Below are 18,667 nucleotides of genomic sequence, written 5' to 3'. Positions count from 1 at the left end.
TTTAAAGACACTGCTTCTGTCAGACACAAAGCAACGGTGAGTGGTATTGGGTTAAAGGTCTTTGGTGAAAGCATGGGTGAAAGGTCATAGAGTAAACATTTGTTGTGCTCCCAATGCACTGAATAGTTTAAGGATGAACCATTTACATGAAGTCACCTCAGACGGTTTAAGAAGTAGCTTGTGTTTTAAAAAAATTAAATGCAACAAGGCACAAGCAAATGAGAAGGATCACACAGCCATAGCACACAGCTTTCTTTGCTTGCTATCCACGCAGCCTCTCGGAGCAACGAGTTGACGGCCCAACCCCACTTCACAAAGGCACTTGCGAGTCGCCTGCGATTTCACGCTATACTCATGGACAACTTTTTATGGCAATGCAGTCGAGGCTATAGGTACAAAAGTGAAGGACAGTCTTTCGTCCCCGTGCCATGGAGAGCAGGCTCCCAAAAACTAGCGACCCTCCACACTTTCCAACCTCATTCCCTCACGCGCCCGCATCCCTAGCCCAAACAACGCACTGCCCACTCAGATCAGCTTCGCTGCCCACTGCATTAGACCACGATGTGATCACCACAGCAAAATGTCTTGCTTGATGGACTGCCAGTCTCTTGCGCTGCGCTTTAGATGTCCTCTTCATCAACTTCCATCCTAAACAATGGATCCACACAGCACTATCTCATTGTCCTCTTAAACCAAGCCTTGAAATTCAACCAAAGCCTAAACACGCTGAATTGTCCATTTTTTTTATGGCTTCACATGTTCTCTGAATTCAGGGTTCATAGTTCTGAAGCATTGAGCTCGGTTGTAACGCACAGGTTTTGTCATCAGAATAGGTGGAAATTTTTAAGAGGATGTTTTTGACGATGGAGATGAATTTTTGCGGCACAAGGGCATCTCTAGGCAAAGAGCGCTATGGCATAAGGCGTTTTCGCTTACTCAAGGTGGGGCCAAAGACCCATTTCCCAAGCATTTCACCCAAATGAAGCCAAGCACCAGGCCAGGGGAAAACAACCTGTACCCACTGTATCACCGTTGGGCCCCCGGTGGCACAGGGGATCGAACCCTGCACCTCCCGCATGCGAGTCAGATGCTCAAACCACTAGGCCACCGCTGCAGTGAGACAATGGTTGTCAGTTGAAACCAAATGAAATCAGTTTAAAGTCAGTGCCTGTTCTCTTGCCCATCTTTCTTTCGACGGTGGAAACAGCACATATCAAACCAAGTCATAGGAAAGACCTTCATTAGTGCTGCTGCTGCTTTTTGCTCAATTCTACAATTCCTCACTTATGACAGCAAGAGCAAAACTGAAGACAAAGAACAATATCTTGGCAAATCTTCATCGCTTTGTTAGCATGCATTTGGCCAAAAGAAGCAATGACAATTATGCTCGACAACCGCACCCAGGTGTCATGCTGTAAACCTGCTCAGTCTTCACGTTAGCAGTGCCATGTCACCCATGATCATGCCAATCTCTTTACAGGGCACAACCAACACCTCTGTACCTGCACATGCGGCTGGCCCATTCCGTCCACCGTCGGATCGCTGACCACGGCCCCTGCCAAGTCCCTTAAATATGGCACTGGAAGAAAATTGACAAGAATAAAAGCAGTCATCTATTCTTCTTTTGTCCGTTAGAAACAGGGGTGCACATTCATTTACAAACCCTTGCCAATGAATTACCCGAGCCGATGTGCGGTGCAAAGAACTCGAAAGACAGTGTGCTAACATAAACTCTCTTCACTCAATGAGCAGCTAACACTGCTGAATATTACAGCGAAGGAGACCTAGCCACACACAAAAAACACAAACCAGGTGGCCACAGCACCTGGTTAGTGCTCCACGTGTGTAGCTAGGTCTCTTAGGCTGTTATATTAATTGCGCAGCCCTACCAGCCAGCAAAACTTACTACCCTAATTCAAGCAATATTGGCCAGTGATTACAAGGGTGCCCTACACTTCATGAATGTTAAAACTTGGGCACAGTAATAATTTACCCCTGAATTTTTGGTAAAAACCTGAATAAGATAAACAGAAAAATGCAGACTATGCACATGCTGTCTGTCCCATTTTTCTCCTTCATACCTATTTTACAATTACATCACACCTCAGCATTAGCAACATCAAAGTTCTACTTTACAGCACAGAAATCTGACACAAGTTGGTCAACTGTTTCACGAGAACAAATCATAAAAGCCAAATCGCTAGACAACATTTTCGCACAGAATAGCGAGTGTCTTACACTGATCATTTGCAATCTAGCACGAGAAAATTATGGTCCCGTTCAGGAGTCACAATGGAACTGCGGGCCAGTTGCCCAGGTGCTTGTGTCAACGCATTAGGAGTAAACAAACGGCAACCATACAGCGTTGGAAATCTGTGCTGTGTCGTTGTACTACTTTCGCTCAATTATCATAGCCTGATTTGCAACAAGTAAAAAAAATTAAGCGGTGAAAGGCGAAAGCCTGAGTGCTGCATTCTAGCTGCTACGAAATTGTTCCCCTCACATTCTGTTGGTGCATTAATTAACTGCCAATTAATGATGCTTAATCTTTGCCTTTAGCAGTGGAACGCGACAGCGTGTTGTAGCGCTGCCAGGGAGAGTCCACGGAACGCCACCACCCGTTCGGCGCGGTGCGTTGCCCTTTAAGCGCAATGCTTTTTGAGGAAAGGAAATGGCGCTGTAATTCTCCATCATATCGGTGGACACCCGAACAACCGTACAGGACGGGAGGAAGTAGAGTGAAAGAAGAAAGAGGGGCCGTAATGATGAAAATGAAAACTGTATTTGAGGAAAGGAAATTACGCAGTTACCGTCTCACATATTTCGGTGGACACCCGTCAAAATTCGCGTGCAGCGTCGTCACGACCATTTCGACCAATCTGAAACGCGGACAAATTTGCTAACACGTGTTGGTCACGACAGTATGAGCCATTAACGGCTTTCGCCTTAAAAACAAGTAAACCGGCACATTTGGTACCAGACGAAATAGAGACGCTAAATGTGCGGTAAGCATAACGCCGGATGTGAAGCACATTCGAGCTTCGAACGTTTATGGCAAACATGGCGTGTTTAACCCAGGATGAAGTACCAAAATTGCCACAAAGAGAATACCTGTCTCCCGTAGCTCCAGAGCGGCCACCAAAGTTCCGACCTTCACAGACCTCTTGTGGCGCAGGATGAGGAACGTGCGCTGCAACCAGGCGGACAGTTGGAGACATGCCAGGTGGCTGTGGCCTTGTATCACCTGCAGGAAATCAGACACGATGAGGACGCTCAACGCTACGCCAAGATTTCATTCCGTGAATACTAACCAAAAAGAATCTAAATAAATCAGCCTTGCACAAGAAAACAAAAGCCGTGCCTCTGTGCTCACTGCAATTTCACGAAGGGAAACGCCATGCGTTCAGGCAAATCGAACACGCAAAGCTCGTGCGGCGAACCACAGAGAAAGAACGAATTTTTTCTTTCTCTGCGGGCGAATTGCACACAGCGCGAGAGCGCATACTGCAGACGCACCCTATTCAAATGACACTAAAAAGAGAGATGTCCAACTCACCGTTTGCTTAACCGTCGGTGATGTGAGACAATCTGATTTTTTGTTCTTTGTAGCTGTTGAACGCACCGGCAAAGTGAAGCTACAGAACATCCGCTAGGTTCTCTCTGTGAAGCGCGGCTTTTATAGGTAGTGGGATAGATACGCGGAGCACGCTGATTGGGCGACAAAGCAGCCTATAACCTCCTTCATCCCGAAGCGCGTGAAACCGACGAACGAGCATTCTTAGATTCTAATCCCTTCCCTCAAGCTCGATGGCACTATACTCCGTTTCATACATCAAGTGCAACGCTGTGAAGGTTACGGAAGTAGTCCGCAAAAAAATAAAAATAAATGGTGTATCACTCCGCGCTGTTCTGTGGCCGCTCCGGAGAGTCGACAGGCAATGGGTCTGCGTGGGCTCAAATCCCGCTGGCTGAAACTTTTTTTTTTTCGCACATTTTTTATTTTTCATCACAAGTTGCATTTCGCGTGACTTGAATAAGAAAACTTGTTTTATTCAGAATCGCTTGAATGTTATTGCGTGTTCTGCAATGAACTGCATGTATCTGTTCATTTGATGCATACCGCGTTAATGTGAGCTCTCCGAAATTCGTTGTCAGTGAGCTCGGACCGGCTTTTATTCAGCAGAGGCGGTTTTCTTCCCGATTCTGTAGTATTGTGACTATGCTTTTGAGATGCAAGCGAGAGATTTGTGCGAAAGATGACGTTCATTTGTCGGGTTTAATTAGCACAGTGGCGAGTGCCCCGCCGTGGCCAGATTAACAAGTGGCCATCTGCCGCATTTTTTATAGCATACCATGGAAGGCTACAGCTCATTATCTGGGCTTAATCGTCGATTCCAAACTTTCTTGGTGCCCAGCTGTGATTTGCTTGCGACAGCAAGCTAAACAAGTTGCTTCGGCAGCTAGCAGACTGTTAGCTAAAGGCAACTATACGTCCCCAATCAGAAAATCCGAGCGAGACCCTTGTACAATGCAGATTCCAACAGAAGGCAAGCGTAACAGGGGGCGGCAGAAAGTTAGGTGGCCGGATGAGATTAAGAAATTTGCGGGATTACGGTGGCCCAACTGGCGAAGGACAGGGTAAATTGGAGAGAGGCATGGGAGAGGCCTTTGCCCTGCAGTGGGCGTAGTCAGGCTGATGATGATGATGATGATGAAACGCTGTCACATTCCGCGAGAACATCTTAAGAAAAATTCCAATCGAATAAAATAAATTCTAAATTCCAGAAACAGCTATTCAAAGACGACAGCCCAAGGTACTTTTTGTTGTCAAGATTAGAAGGAAAAAGCCACAAACCTGCAAACAAGAAGCCCCCTACCCCACTTCTTCTGCAAAAGAGGAAAACTTCTCCTCCACAAAAGCTGCACTCACCTGGCCAGCGCTTTTCCCGCTGTTGGTCGCTCTCGGCTTTCAGCCTGGCCCCGTCAATGCAAAGCAACGGGCGATCCTCGCTCGAGGCCGCCTTGTCCTTGACGAAGCGAGCTGCAGTGGAGGAGTGGAGATGCACCACAGTGAACGAAAGAAAGCTCACATGAGAATAATTAACAAAGATTCGGTGGTGCCGATCACTAGCTCTGTCCAGAAGCAACTTTAGAACACAGAAGGCAGAAGCAGCCGACGCCTCAACAGCAGAAGCTACAAACCGGTGAAAATAAAAATTCAATCGAAAGCCTAAATGACTATAGCACATTAAAACAATCATTTCTTTCTGATCTTATTGTCTGTAATGTCTAAAATTGAGGCACACTCATTGGTACAGCCAACGTCAAAAGTTTACAGCCCAAGGGGTTTGCTTGTAAGCTGTTTAGCAAGGCTTCCTAGCAGTCCAAAGCTTGGGAGGATTGCGGACATGAAGTCATTCCTCTTGCGAGAGATTACGGCTGCTGACACCACATTACGAGGCATGCGGCGGGCCTCGCAAGCAAACCTCCCGGGCTGTATACTTCTGTCCACAACGCAAACGAGCAATAAAAAAATGAACCAAAAAGTAATGCATCAAAACTTGTGGCGTCCCTGAAACACTTGGACACCCTAAAATAAGCAAAGAACAGTGTACATCATACAAATGAAGGGTTTAAAATTGAAATATGATACATATTTTTACAAAGCAGATGACGAAGAAGTGGGCTGTGGCGTGGGACGCAGCAGTCACGCTAGGCGTGCAGACATTAAAAAAAATATTTCATCGGTCATAATGTCGTTCGGTTTCTTGGCTTGCCACCACGTGTTATTTGGTGTGAGGTGTGGGGTACATCGTCATCTTGGTCCCTGGAGCACCGCCGCCTTCTGCTCGCCTTGGTCGCCGGCCTAGGGGACATGGACTCTGCCGCCCAGCTCTCCCCAGCTCTACTTGTCCAGAACTGACCAGCCGCTTTCCCCCCCGCCCCGTCCCCAGCCCCGAACATAAGACACGGCGACCAGGACCAGACCCGTTATGACTCGACGACAAGCCCCAATTATTTTCTGGTGGAGATAAAGTTTAGTAGTGATAAAGATATAATTCTTACTGGCGCAGGAGCTATAGGAGAATGAGCCCCCGAAGACTGCCAGGCAGCATAAACCCGCAGACTCGATTAAATGGTTAGCCGCCCACTTCGACACAAGATCCACTCCCAACACGAACTTTTAGCATCACCCAGAAGATGCAAAACATTGCAGAAATGGTGAGCAGCATGTGTCCAACAGAAAATCGATGCATGGCTCAAGTCAATGGAAAGAGAGTGCAAGAAACATGCGTAATATTTTAAAGACACTGCTTCTGTCAGACACAAAGCAACGGTGAGTGGTATTGGGTTAAAGGTCTTTGGTGAAAGCATGGGTGAAAGGTCATAGAGTAAACATTTGTTGTGCTCCCAATGCACTGAATAGTTTAAAGATGAACCATTTACATGAAGTCACCTCAGACGGTTTAAGAAGTAGCTTGTGTTTTAAAAAAATTAAATGCAACAAGGCACAAGCAAATGAGAAGGATCACACAGCCATAGCACACAGCTTTCTTTGCTTGCTATCCACGCAGCCTCTCGGAGCAACGAGTTGACGGCCCAACCCCACTTCACAAAGGCACTTGCGAGTCGCCTGCGATTTCACGCTATACTCATGGACAACTTTTTATGGCAATGCAGTCGAGGCTATAGGTACAAAAGTGAAGGACAGTCTTTCGTCCCCGTGCCATGGAGAGCAGGCTCCTAAAAACTAGCCACCCTCCACACTTTCCAACCTCATTCCCTCACACGCCCGCATCCCTAGCCCAAACAACGCACTGCCCACTCAGATCAGCTTCGCTGCCCACTGCATTAGACCACGATGTGATCACCACAGCAAAACGTCTTGCTTGATGGACTGCCAGTCTCTTGCGCTGCGCTTTAGATGTCCTCTTCATCAACTTCCATCCTAAACAATGGATCCACACAGCACTATCTCATTGTCCTCTTAAACCAAGCCTTGAAATTCAACCAAAGCCTAAACACGCTGAATTGTCCATTTTTTTTATGGCTTCACATGTTCTCTGAATTCAGGTTTCATAGTTCTGAAGCATTGAGCTCGGTTGTAACGCACAGGTTTTGTCATCATAATAGGTGGAAATTTTTAAGAGGATGTTTTTGACGATGGAGATGAATTTTTGCGGCACAAGGGCATCTCTAGGCAAAGAGCGCTATGGCATAAGGCGTTTTCGCTTACTCAAGGTGGGGCCAAAGACCCATTTCCCAAGCATTTCACCCAAATGAAGCCAAGCACCAGGCCAGGGGAAAACAACCTGTACCCACTGTATCACCGTTGGGCCCCCGGTGGCACAGGGGATCGAACCCTGCACCTCCCGCATGCGAGTCAGATGCTCAAACCACTAGGCCACCGCTGCAGTGAGACAATGGTTGTCAGTTGAAACCAAATGAAATCAGTTTAAAGTCAGTGCCTGTTCTCTTGCCCATCTTTCTTTCGACGGTGGAAACAGCACATATCAAACCAAGTCATAGGAAAGACCTTCATTAGTGCTGCTGCTGCTTTTTGCTCAATTCTACAATTCCTCACTTATGACAGCAAGAGCAAAACTGAAGACAAAGAACAATATCTTGGCAAATCTTCATCGCTTTGTTAGCATGCATTTGGCCAAAAGAAGCAATGACAATTATGCTCGACAACCGCACCCAGGTGCCATGCTGTAAACCTGCTCAGTCTTCACGTTAGCAGTGCCATGTCACCCATGATCATGCCAATCTCTTTACAGGGCACAACCAACACCTCTGTACCTGCACATGCGGCTGGCCCATTCCGTCCACCGTCGGATCGCTGACCACGGCCCCTGCCAAGTCCCTTAAATATGGCACTGGAAGAAAATTGACAAGAATAAAAGCAGTCATCTATTCTTCTTTTGTCCGTTAGAAACAGGGGTGCACATTCATTTACAAACCCTTGCCAATGAATTACCCGAGCCGATGTGCGGTGCAAAGAACTCGAAAGACAGTGTGCTAACATAAACTCTCTTCACTCAATGACCAGCTAACACTGCTGAATATTACATCGAAGAAGACCTAGCCACACACAAAAAACACAAACCAGGTGGCCACAGCACCTGGTTAGTGCTCCACGTGTGTAGCTAGGTCTCTTAGGCTGTTATATTAATTGCGCAGCCCTACCAGCCAGCAAAACTTACTACCCTAATTCAAGCAATATTGGCCAGTGATTACAAGGGTGCCCTACACTTCATGAATGCTAAAACTTGGGCACAGTAATAATTTACCCCTGAATTTTTGGTAAAAACCTGAATAAGGTAAACAGAAAAATGCAGACTATGCACATGCTGTCTGTCCCATTTTTGTCCTTCATACCTATTTTACAATTACATCACACCTCAGCATTACCAACATCAAAGTTCTACTTTACAGCACAGAAATCTGACACAAGTTGGTCAACTGTTTCACGAGAACAAATCATAAAAGCCAAATTGCTAGACAACATTTTCGCACAGATTAGCGAGTGTCTTACACTGATCATTTGCAATCTAGCACGAGAAAATTATGGTCCCGTTCAGGAGTCACAATGGAACTGCGGGCCAGTTGCCCAGGTGCTTGTGTCAACGCATTAGGAGTAAACAAACGGCAACCATACAGCGTTGGAAATCTGTGCTGTGTCGTTGTACTACTTTCGCTCAATTATCATAGCCTGATTTGCAACAAGTAAAAAAAATTAAGCGGTGAAAGGCGAAAGCCTGAGTGCTGCATTCTAGCTGCTACGAAATTGTTCCCCTCACATTCTGTTGGTGCATTAATTAACTGCCAATTAATGATGCTTAATCTTTGCCTTTAGCAGTGGAACGCGACAGCGTGTTGTAGCGCTGCCAGGGAGAGTCCACGGAACGCCACCACCCGTTCGGCGCGGTGCGTTGCCCTTTAAGCGCAATGCTTTTTGAGGAAAGGAAATGGCGCTGTAATTCTCCATCATATCGGTGGACACCCGAACAACCGTACAGGACGGGAGGAAGTAGAGTGAAAGAAGAAAGAGGGGCCGTAATGATGAAAATGAAAACTGTATTTGAGGAAAGGAAATTACGCAGTAACCGTCTCACATATTTCGGTGGACACCCGTCAAAATTCGCGCGCAGCGTCGTCACGACCATTTCGACCAATCTGAAACGCGGACAAATTTGCTAACACGTGTTGGTCACGACAGTATGAGCCATTAACGGCTTTCGCCTTAAAAACAAGTAAACCGGCACATTTGGTACCAGACGAAATAGAGACGCTAAATGTGCAGTAAGCATAACGCCGGATGTGAAGCACATTCGAGCTTCGAACGTTTATGGCAAACATGGCGTGTTTAACCCAGGATGAAGTACCAAAATTGCCACAAAGAGAATACCTGTCTCCCGTAGCTCCAGAGCGGCCACCAAAGTTCCGACCTTCACAGACCTCTTGTGGCGCAGGATGAGGAACGTGCGCTGCAACCAGGCGGACAGTTGGAGACATGCCAGGTGGCTGTGGCCTCGTATCACCTGCAGCAAATCAGACACGATGAGGACGCTCAACGCTACGCCAAGATTTCATTCCGTGAATACTAACCAAAAAGAATCTAAATAAATCAGCCTTGCACAAGAAAACAAAAGCCGTGCCTCTGTGCTCACTGCAATTTCACGAAGGGAAACGCCATGCGTTCAGGCAAATCGAACACGCAAAGCTCGTGCGGCGAACCACAGAGAAAGAACGAATTTTTTCTTTCTCTGCGGGCGAATTGCACGCAGCGCGAGAGCGCATACTGCAGACGCACCCTATTCAAATGACACTAAAAAGAGAAATGTCCAACTCACCGTTTGCTTAACCGTCGATGATGTTAGACAATCTGATTTTTTTTTCTTTGTAGCTGTTGAACGCACCGGCAAAGTGAAGCTACAGAACATCCGCTAGGTTCTCTCTGTGAAGCGCGGCTTTTATAGGTAGTGGGATAGATACGCGGAGCACGCTGATTGGGCGACAAAGCAGCCTATAACCTCCTTCATCCCGAAGCGCGTGAAACCGACGAACGAGCATTCTTAGATTCTAATCCCTTCCCTCAAGCTCGATGGCACTATACTCCGTTTCATACATCAAGTGCAACGCTGTGAAGGTTACGGAAGTAGTCCGCAAAAAAATAAAAATAAATGGTGTATCACTCCGCGCTGTTCTGTGGCCGCTCCGGAGAGTCGACAGGCAATGGGTCTGCGTGGGTTGAAATCCCGCTGGCTGAAACTTTTTTTTTTTTCGCACATTTTTTATTTTTCATCGCAAGTTGCATTTCGCGTGACTTGAATAAGAAAACTTGTTTTATTCAGAATCGCTTGAATGTTATTGCGTGTTCTGCAATGAACTGCATGTATCTGTTCATTTGATGCATACCGCGTTAATGTGAGCTCTCCGAAATTCGTTGTCAGTGAGCTCGGACCGGTTTTTATTCAGCTGAGGCGGTTTTCTTCCCGATTCTGTAGTATTGTGACTATGCTTTTGAGATGCAAGCGAGAGATTTGTGCGAAAGATGACGTTCATTTGTCGGGTTTAATTAGCACAGTGGCGAGTGCCCCGCCGTGGCCAGATTAACAAGTGGCCATCTGCCGCTTTTTTTTATAGCATACCATGGAAGGCTACAGCTCATTATCTGGGCTTAATCGTCGATTCCAAACTCTCTTGGTGCCCAGCTGTGATTTGCTTGCGACAGCAAGTTAAACAAGTTGCTTCGGCAGCTAGCAGACTGTTAGCTAAAGGCAACTATACGTCCCCAATCAGAAAAGCCGAGCGAGACCCTTGTACAATGCAGATTCCAAGAGAAGGCAAGCGTAACAGGGGGCGGCAGAAAGTTAGGTGGCCGGATGAGATTAAGAAATTTGCGGGATTACGGTGGCCCAACTGGCAAAGGACAGGGTAAATTGGAGAGAGGCATGGGAGAGGCCTTAGCCCTGCAGTGGGCGTAGTCAGGCTGATGATGATGATGATGATGAAACGCTGTCACATTCCGCGAGAACATCTTAAGAAAAATTCCAATCGAATAAAATAAATTCTAAATTCCAGAAACAGCTATTCAAAGACGACAGCCCAAGGTACTTTTTGTTGTCAAGATTAGAAGGAAAAAGCCACAAACCTGCAAAGAAGCCCCCTACCCCACTTCTTCTGCAAAAGAGGAAAACAGCTCCTCCACAAAAGCTGCACTCACCTGGCCAGCGCTTTTCCCGCTGTTGGTCGCTCTCGGCTTTCAGCCTGGCCCCGTCAATGCAAAGCAACGGGCGATCCTCGCTCGAGGCCGCCTTGTCCTTGACGAAGCGAGCTGCAGTGGAGGAGTGGAGATGCACCACAGTGAACGAAAGAAAGCTCACATGAGAATAATTAACAAAGATTCGGTGGTGCCGATCACTAGCTCTGTCCTGAAGCAACTTTAGAACACAGAAGGCAGAAGCAGCCGACGCCTCAACAGCAGAAGCTACAAACCGGTGAAAATAAAAATTCAATCGAAAGCCTAAATGACTATAGCACATTAAAACAATCATTTCTTTCTGATCTTATTGTCTGTAATGTCTAAAATTGAGGCACACTCATTGGTACAGCCAACGTCAAAAGTTTACAGCCCAAGGGGTTTGCTTGTAAGCTGTTTAGCAAGGCTTCCTAGCAGTCCAAAGCTTGGGAGGATTGCGGACATGAAGTCATTCCTCTTGCGAGAGATTATGGCTGCTGACACCACATTACGAGGCATGCGGCGGGCCTCGCAAGCAAACCTCCCGGGCTGTATACTTCTGTCCACAACGCAAACGAGCAATAAAAAAATGAACCAAAAAGTAATGCATCAAAACTTGTGGCGTCCCTGAAACACTTGGACACCCTAAAATAAGCAAAGAACAGTGTACATCATACAAATGAAGGGTTTAAAATTGAAATATGATACATATTTTTACAAAGCAGATGACGAAGAAGTGGGCTGTGGCGTGGGACGCAGCAGTCACGCTAGGCGTGCAGACATTAAAAAAAATATTTCATCGGTCATCATGTCGTTCGGTTTCTTGGCTTGCCACCACGTGTTATTTGGTGTGAGGTGTGGGGTACATCGTCATCTTGGTCCCTGGAGCACTGCCGCCTTCTGCTCGCCTTGGTCGCCGGCCTAGGGGACATGGACTCTGCCGCCCAGCTCTCCCCTGCTCTACTTGTCCAGAACTGACCAGCCGCTTTCCCCCCCGCCCCGTCCCCAGCCCCGAACATAAGACACGGCGACCAGGACCAGACCCGTTATGACTCGACGACAAGCCCCAATTATTTTCTGGTGGAGATAAAGTTTAGTAGTGATAAAGATATAATTCTTACTGGCGCAGGAGCTATAGGGGAATGAGCCCCCGAAGACTGCCAGGCAGCATAAACCCGCAGACTCGATTAAATGGTTAGCCGCCCACTTCGACACAAGATCCACTCCCAACACGAACTTTTAGCATCACCCAGAAGATGCAAAACATTGCAGAAATGGTGAGCAGCATGTGTCCAACAGAAAATCGATGCATGGCTCAAGTCAATGGAAAGAGAGTGCAAGAAACATGCGTAATATTTTAAAGACACTGCTTCTGTCAGACACAAAGCAACGGTGAGTGGTATTGGGTTAAAGGTCTTTGGTGAAAGCATGGGTGAAAGGTCATAGAGTAAACATTTGTTGTGCTCCCAATGCACTGAATAGTTTAAAGATGAACCATTTACATGAAGTCACCTCAGACGGTTTAAGAAGTAGCTTGTGTTTTAAAAAAATTAAATGCAACAAGGCACAAGCAAATGAGAAGGATCACACAGCCATAGCACACAGCTTTCTTTGCTTGCTATCCACGCAGCCTCTCGGAGCAACGAGTTGACGGCCCAACCCCACTTCACAAAGGCACTTGCGAGTCGCCTGCGATTTCACGCTATACTCATGGACAACTTTTTATGGCAATGCAGTCGAGGCTATAGGTACAAAAGTGAAGGACAGTCTTTCGTCCCCGTGCCATGGAGAGCAGGCTCCTAAAAACTAGCCACCCTCCACACTTTCCAACCTCATTCCCTCACACGCCCGCATCCCTAGCCCAAACAACGCACTGCCCACTCAGATCAGCTTCGCTGCCCACTGCATTAGACCACGATGTGATCACCACAGCAAAACGTCTTGCTTGATGGACTGCCAGTCTCTTGCGCTGCGCTTTAGATGTCCTCTTCATCAACTTCCATCCTAAACAATGGATCCACACAGCACTATCTCATTGTCCTCTTAAACCAAGCCTTGAAATTCAACCAAAGCCTAAACACGCTGAATTGTCCATTTTTTTTATGGCTTCACATGTTCTCTGAATTCAGGGTTCATAGTTCTGAAGCATTGAGCTCGGTTGTAACGCACAGGTTTTGTCATCAGAATAGGTGGAAATTTTTAAGAGGATGTTTTTGACGATGGAGATGAATTTTTGCGGCACAAGGGCATCTCTAGGCAAAGAGCGCTATGGCATAAGGCGTTTTCGCTTACTCAAGGTGGGGCCAAAGACCCATTTCCCAAGCATTTCACCCAAATGAAGCCAAGCACCAGGCCAGGGGAAAACAACCTGTACCCACTGTATCACCGTTGGGCCCCCGGTGGCACAGGGGATCGAACCCTGCACCTCCCGCATGCGAGTCAGATGCTCAAACCACTAGGCCACCGCTGCAGTGAGACAATGGTTGTCAGTTGAAACCAAATGAAATCAGTTTAAAGTCAGTGCCTGTTCTCTTGCCCATCTTTCTTTCGACGGTGGAAACAGCACATATCAAACCAAGTCATAGGAAAGACCCAGCAAACCATGAATATGCAGAGGATGTCCACTAATGGTCCTAACGTCCAATGTCTATGTATCGATATCGTCTGCATGTTGAGAGGACTATCAGATTCAAATATCAGTTAGTGGATATTCATATGACATTCATACATGTTTTTCTTTCAGCACAGTGGAAGATTTGAAAATTTGCAAACAGCTTACCAGAAAAACACATTAAAATTATGTTGCCTTTAGATTTAGATTTTTTTTTTTTTGCTTTCGCAATCTGAAGTTTTCAGGAGTGAAATATTTAGGCAGTCAGCAATTACATGCTTTGATTTTATTTTATGCAAACAAATGCATGTGCAGTAAGACTATTTGAAGAAACTTCTCAGACTGAAAGCCACAAACGCCGCGAATTTCAAACCAGAACCGCAACTAGAACTGTATTGATATTAGGCAGCCCAACGGCCATGGGCATCATCATTCGTCGCCGCGGCTACAGAGGCTAGAAGGTTTTCCTAGTGTCGCGACCGGGCCGGCGCAGCTGAAATAACTTGCTATGCTCAAGGCAGATGGCGCTGCCGCCCGCTGGCGTGCGGGCGGGCGCAAGAAGCCCCTATGGGTAGTGCTCGCTGGTTCAGTAGGTTGATCGTGTGTGGGTTGCTATCACTGCTTTGACAAGGCGTTAAAGTGTTAAAGACGGTGCAAACACTGGCATAGGTTCTCTTCTCATTTAGATTCGACACGGACTAGCTGTAACACCGACAGTGTGCCGCGGCAGGAGCAAATGCAAGCGTCACGTCGGGCCTCACCTACTGCGCCGTAAAGAAGCGTAAAAACGCATTTTGTGCATGATACCAAAATGAGAAAAGGAAGCGGCACAAATTGCAGGGTGGAACGTCTTTAATACACAAGGTTCCATGACAACAACGTACAAATGCCTTTTTTTGTGCGAAGTGCCCTGTGCGAGGCTACTGACAGCGCCTCATTTTCAGCAACTTTTTCTTTTCTCGCTGCGCGCCGCGCTCTTTGTTTACTGACTTTACAAGGAAATGCATCCTAGTCAAGGCGTAAAACTTGACCACTTCTGTAATTCGACGTCCATGCTCCGCGCAGCCCACACCTTGAAGCTCACATACGTCCCTGAAGAAAATGCAGAAAGCTGACCATGCTATCTGCGTGTAGCTCATTGCGGCTGAAAAACACCTTAAATGCGTCCTCAAGCTTAGCTATGAGCTGTTCAATTGGCCTTGATGGATAAACTAAGCCTCCATGGTCAAAATTTCGAGTAATTAGTGAGGCATTGTTGTTTGACTCGGCTTGCAAAGGCGAAGTGCTGAAACAAGTTGCACATTCGGGGCAAGGAAATATTTTAAGGATTTTTCTTACAACATACCCAGCTACATAAAAAATTAGTCTGCTGTCACTTTTTTTCGTCTACACAGCCCTGATGATCGCGCAGGCTGCTGTGCTCCTCGAGCAGCTCTGCAGCAGAAGCCAAGTTTCAGCCATCCAGTAAATTATCGACAAGTTCAGTTATTCGTTAATTTTTTTCTTTGGGAACATCAGATGGCTGCAAGAGGGCAGTCACGACTTCTGCAGGTACGTTTGCTCCTTTTGGAGGCTTTGCGAGGCTGTAGAAAGAAAGGTTGTTGATAATTATCAAAAACTGCCCCACAGTTGGATGATCATTGCAACCGAAGCACTGGCGCACAATCCCAAGTACATTCTCCATCCTGTCTTGGCTTAGGTTTGCAGTCAACAAGTACTTGTATTGCAGCGACGTGGTCAGGTATTTTACAAGCGACAGTGTGCTTTGCAGCGTTACACGCAGCCCAAGGGCAGTTCCTGCACTTAAAAAGCCGCCACCATACTGTGCAGCATGTTCTTCCCATTCCTTGGGAAAAACAATGAACTCATTCAAAAACTGTGCACTTCTTGAATCAGCACGAAAGCCTTTTGATGGGATTCTAGATGACATTATAAAAATTAGTCTTTCCATTAGTTTTACAAACCGTTCTGTCGGTTCGATGTTTCCCAGTCAACCACGGATATCCGTAGTACGTCCGATTAAGATCCGAATCTCCAGTGCCAGGTGGGGATGTCCGTAGGGCATGCCTACGGACGTCCATATCCGGACATACGCGTCGGAGATTCGGAGTATGTCCGAAGGACGTTCGTTATAGGATGGCTGGCGGATATCCGCGGACGGATGTCCGACGGGTATCCGTGAATATGCCTTTAGGGATGTGAACTTACGACGTCACATACATATTTTATTTTTCCTCACATAAAAAAAATGAAAAGAAATTCTATTTTGCAAACGACAAATTCAGCCGATCAAATTTTTATACCGGCAATTAGTTGCATATTCGGATTAATCAATTAACATCACTCGAATATGGTGCTGATATAAAAGAACCTGAGGTAACCGAGGCATGCTGCCTTCCATGAAAACTAAACTCCTACCAGAAGCCGCGGCACATGGAGGAAGGACATGCCGCGGCAGGACGACAGGCCTTAAAGTCGATCCAATCCAATCCGTCAGCCACCAGTTCCGGCGCGGGCGGCACGGTGCACAACAGCGCGATCTTTGCGTAGTTTTTCGTGGCATCGTGCTTCTTTCGACCTTTATTTTTGCTACAGTATGCGGTTTGTTTGTTCTGCGGTTGCTTGGCTGTGCTATAAATGTGATCAATCACCTATGCGCTCGACAAGACCTTCTTCTGCAACAGAAGCTTTCGTGAAATAGCCCGGACGTCGTACTGCACCCGACTCTTTGTTGCCTCGGATGAAAGAAGCGGCGTGTTATAACTTGCAAGTAAGTAACTGTGCTTGAAGATTACCTTGATGATGTTGCCGTGGGATGAGCAAAATGCTGTAGCATATTATACTCACTTGCACAACTTAATTGTTTGCACTGGAGTGGAAGTTACAAGTACATACGATGCGGTAGCTGCCGCAAACGTGTTTGCCCGCGTACGCGAGCCTGTCGCGAAGCTCCGTAAGCCAGTGCATCGCGCCTCTCTCGTTCTACACTACGAAAAAAATTGAGACGAGGTGTACACATGCATGGTGTGAATCTTAAGGCAGTTGTACGTAAGTTCTTAATAGCGATAAAACAGAACGCACGAAAAGGATAATGTCGGAGCTGTGTGTGTTTTGCAGTGATTCGCGACTGATTTCTTATTTTCTTACTGTCTTTGCGGTGTGTATGTGGCCCGCCTGCGGAGTGTATTGGTGCCTAAATTATGTCATGCCATGGAAAGTGCAGGTAGGTTGAAAATAATGTAAAATTCGTCTACCTTCACAGCTTATCGACTTGTTTCAACATTAGGCTTGTCAAATGGATGTTTCCAGCCATCTACAGCACAGTAATTTGCGCTGAAATTAATTTTTCATCTTTTTCCTTGCAGCGTGTATGTGGACAGCTCGTGCAATTGATTGCTGCAAATGTGCCACATCGCAGTGTCAACAGGTATGTATTAGTTGCAGTGTAAGTGCATGTTGCCCACTCACAACCTGTCCACTTGTTCCCTCAGGGTTGCTGCACGGACGTCACCAGCCCATTCAGAGCAACCGTGTTGTAGCTTGCGCTGCAGAGCATTGGTCTACATGTAAGTTCGAAGTGTGTTGAAATTATGAGCTCCCCTCATGCACTCTTCATCTTTTCCTTTGCAGCACGTGTGTGGACATTTCGTGCAAATGATGGCTGCGAATGTGTGACATAGTCAGCAGGTATGTTTTGCTATGGTATTTTTTATTATGATCTTCAGTGGCAGTATCTTGATTTGCAAAAATCATGTACCCTTTCAGTGACAGTATTTTTGCATTTTTGTTTGTTTTCTAGGGAAAAACTTTTTTACAACAGATTCATCATGAGAATACAACCTGCATACAGTAACCCGTCCTATTGCATGGGACCTCTTCTAGCGTCAAGCGTGAAGAATGCCTCTTGAAGGTTGAAAGCATGCATTAATGCCTTTAATAAAATTGTTTGATTTTAAGACAACTTGCTTTGTGTTTGGTTGCTTCCTATAGGCATATGCATTTGATGTACGATGAGGCCTGTGCCTGATATCAAACACTTTGTGGGCTTGTATATAAACTCATTCAGTATATGACAGTTAAATTAGTGGCTGCAGTCATCAAGGCCTGCAACATGCCAATGTCCTCTTTAGGTCCGCGGCGGATATCCGCGGATATCCGTATCGGATGTCCGTGGGAGATCTTTCCAGTTACAAATGTACCTCCGTCGGACGTCCCTCGGAGATCCGTCGGAGGTCGGCGGATCTCCCACGGATATCCGTACATCCGTTAAGGGACGTACATCGTACGTCCGCTGGACGTACAGTGGTTGATTGGGTTCTGACGTTGTCCCTTTGCAAATGGTCCCGGTAAAAGAAAATACCCTTTAGTACCTCCTGACTGAACAGCTGAAATGCAAGGTTTACTAGCATTTTTTCGAATGCGTTTGGATGCACATGTGATTGCGTGATGTGTGGCATCACCTTCAATGTCGGACGGGGCGCGGAACAACGATACTTTTTCTTTCGACGACTTGTAGCCACCTTTGCAGAGCGGCACGAAACACGTGCGACCTTTTTTTGTCGGCATTATCACACGTGCTGCACAGACGTCACTTTTTCTCAACACTACGAGGCATCGAGAGTCGCACAAACAAATCACGCCCAAATCGCCCGCGCGCACTTGCCAACTGGCTGGGCGAACGGCGCGGCTTGCGTAGCGCGCCAAAAGCCGCACGCCTGGCAGCTGCAGCGCCACCTACGCTGAGCATCCAAACCGGTTTCACAGGGGCCCCTTGAAACGGCGGCCGTTCACGACACTAGGAAAACCTTCTA

The 18,667-nt window shown here is 46.7% G+C and overlaps 1 protein-coding gene and 1 long non-coding RNA gene across 2 annotated transcripts in view; one reads left to right on the top strand and one right to left on the bottom strand.

Moving 5' to 3' along the window:
- LOC149356912 (uncharacterized) overlaps positions 1-18,667 on the bottom strand; it is an 84,408-nt gene that overhangs the window by 53,153 nt on the left and 12,588 nt on the right. The window contains exons 7-12 of the mRNA XM_089577857.1: positions 11,231-11,341; positions 9,413-9,545; positions 7,804-7,880; positions 4,931-5,041; positions 3,112-3,244; positions 1,503-1,579 (exon numbers count right to left, since the gene is read on the bottom strand). Of these exons, the coding sequence (XP_089433983.1) occupies positions 1,503-1,579; positions 3,112-3,244; positions 4,931-5,041; positions 7,804-7,880; positions 9,413-9,545; positions 11,231-11,341 (642 nt within the window). The remainder of the gene's footprint in view (positions 1-1,502; positions 1,580-3,111; positions 3,245-4,930; positions 5,042-7,803; positions 7,881-9,412; positions 9,546-11,230; positions 11,342-18,667) is intronic.
- LOC149356914 (uncharacterized) lies at positions 16,207-17,817 on the top strand. The gene is made up of 5 exons (XR_016289848.1): positions 16,207-16,626; positions 17,222-17,283; positions 17,348-17,422; positions 17,487-17,543; positions 17,656-17,817. It is a non-coding gene; the product is annotated as an uncharacterized LOC149356914 (long non-coding RNA).

Source organism: Amblyomma mixtum, chromosome 3 (assembly GCF_055824585.1).
Source record: "Amblyomma mixtum isolate Tamu chromosome 3, ASM5582458v1, whole genome shotgun sequence".
Taxonomy (NCBI): Eukaryota; Metazoa; Arthropoda; class Arachnida; order Ixodida; family Ixodidae; genus Amblyomma; species Amblyomma mixtum.
The sequence above is the reverse complement of the archived record's forward strand: the minus strand, read 5'-3'. Positions and strand labels throughout refer to the sequence as shown.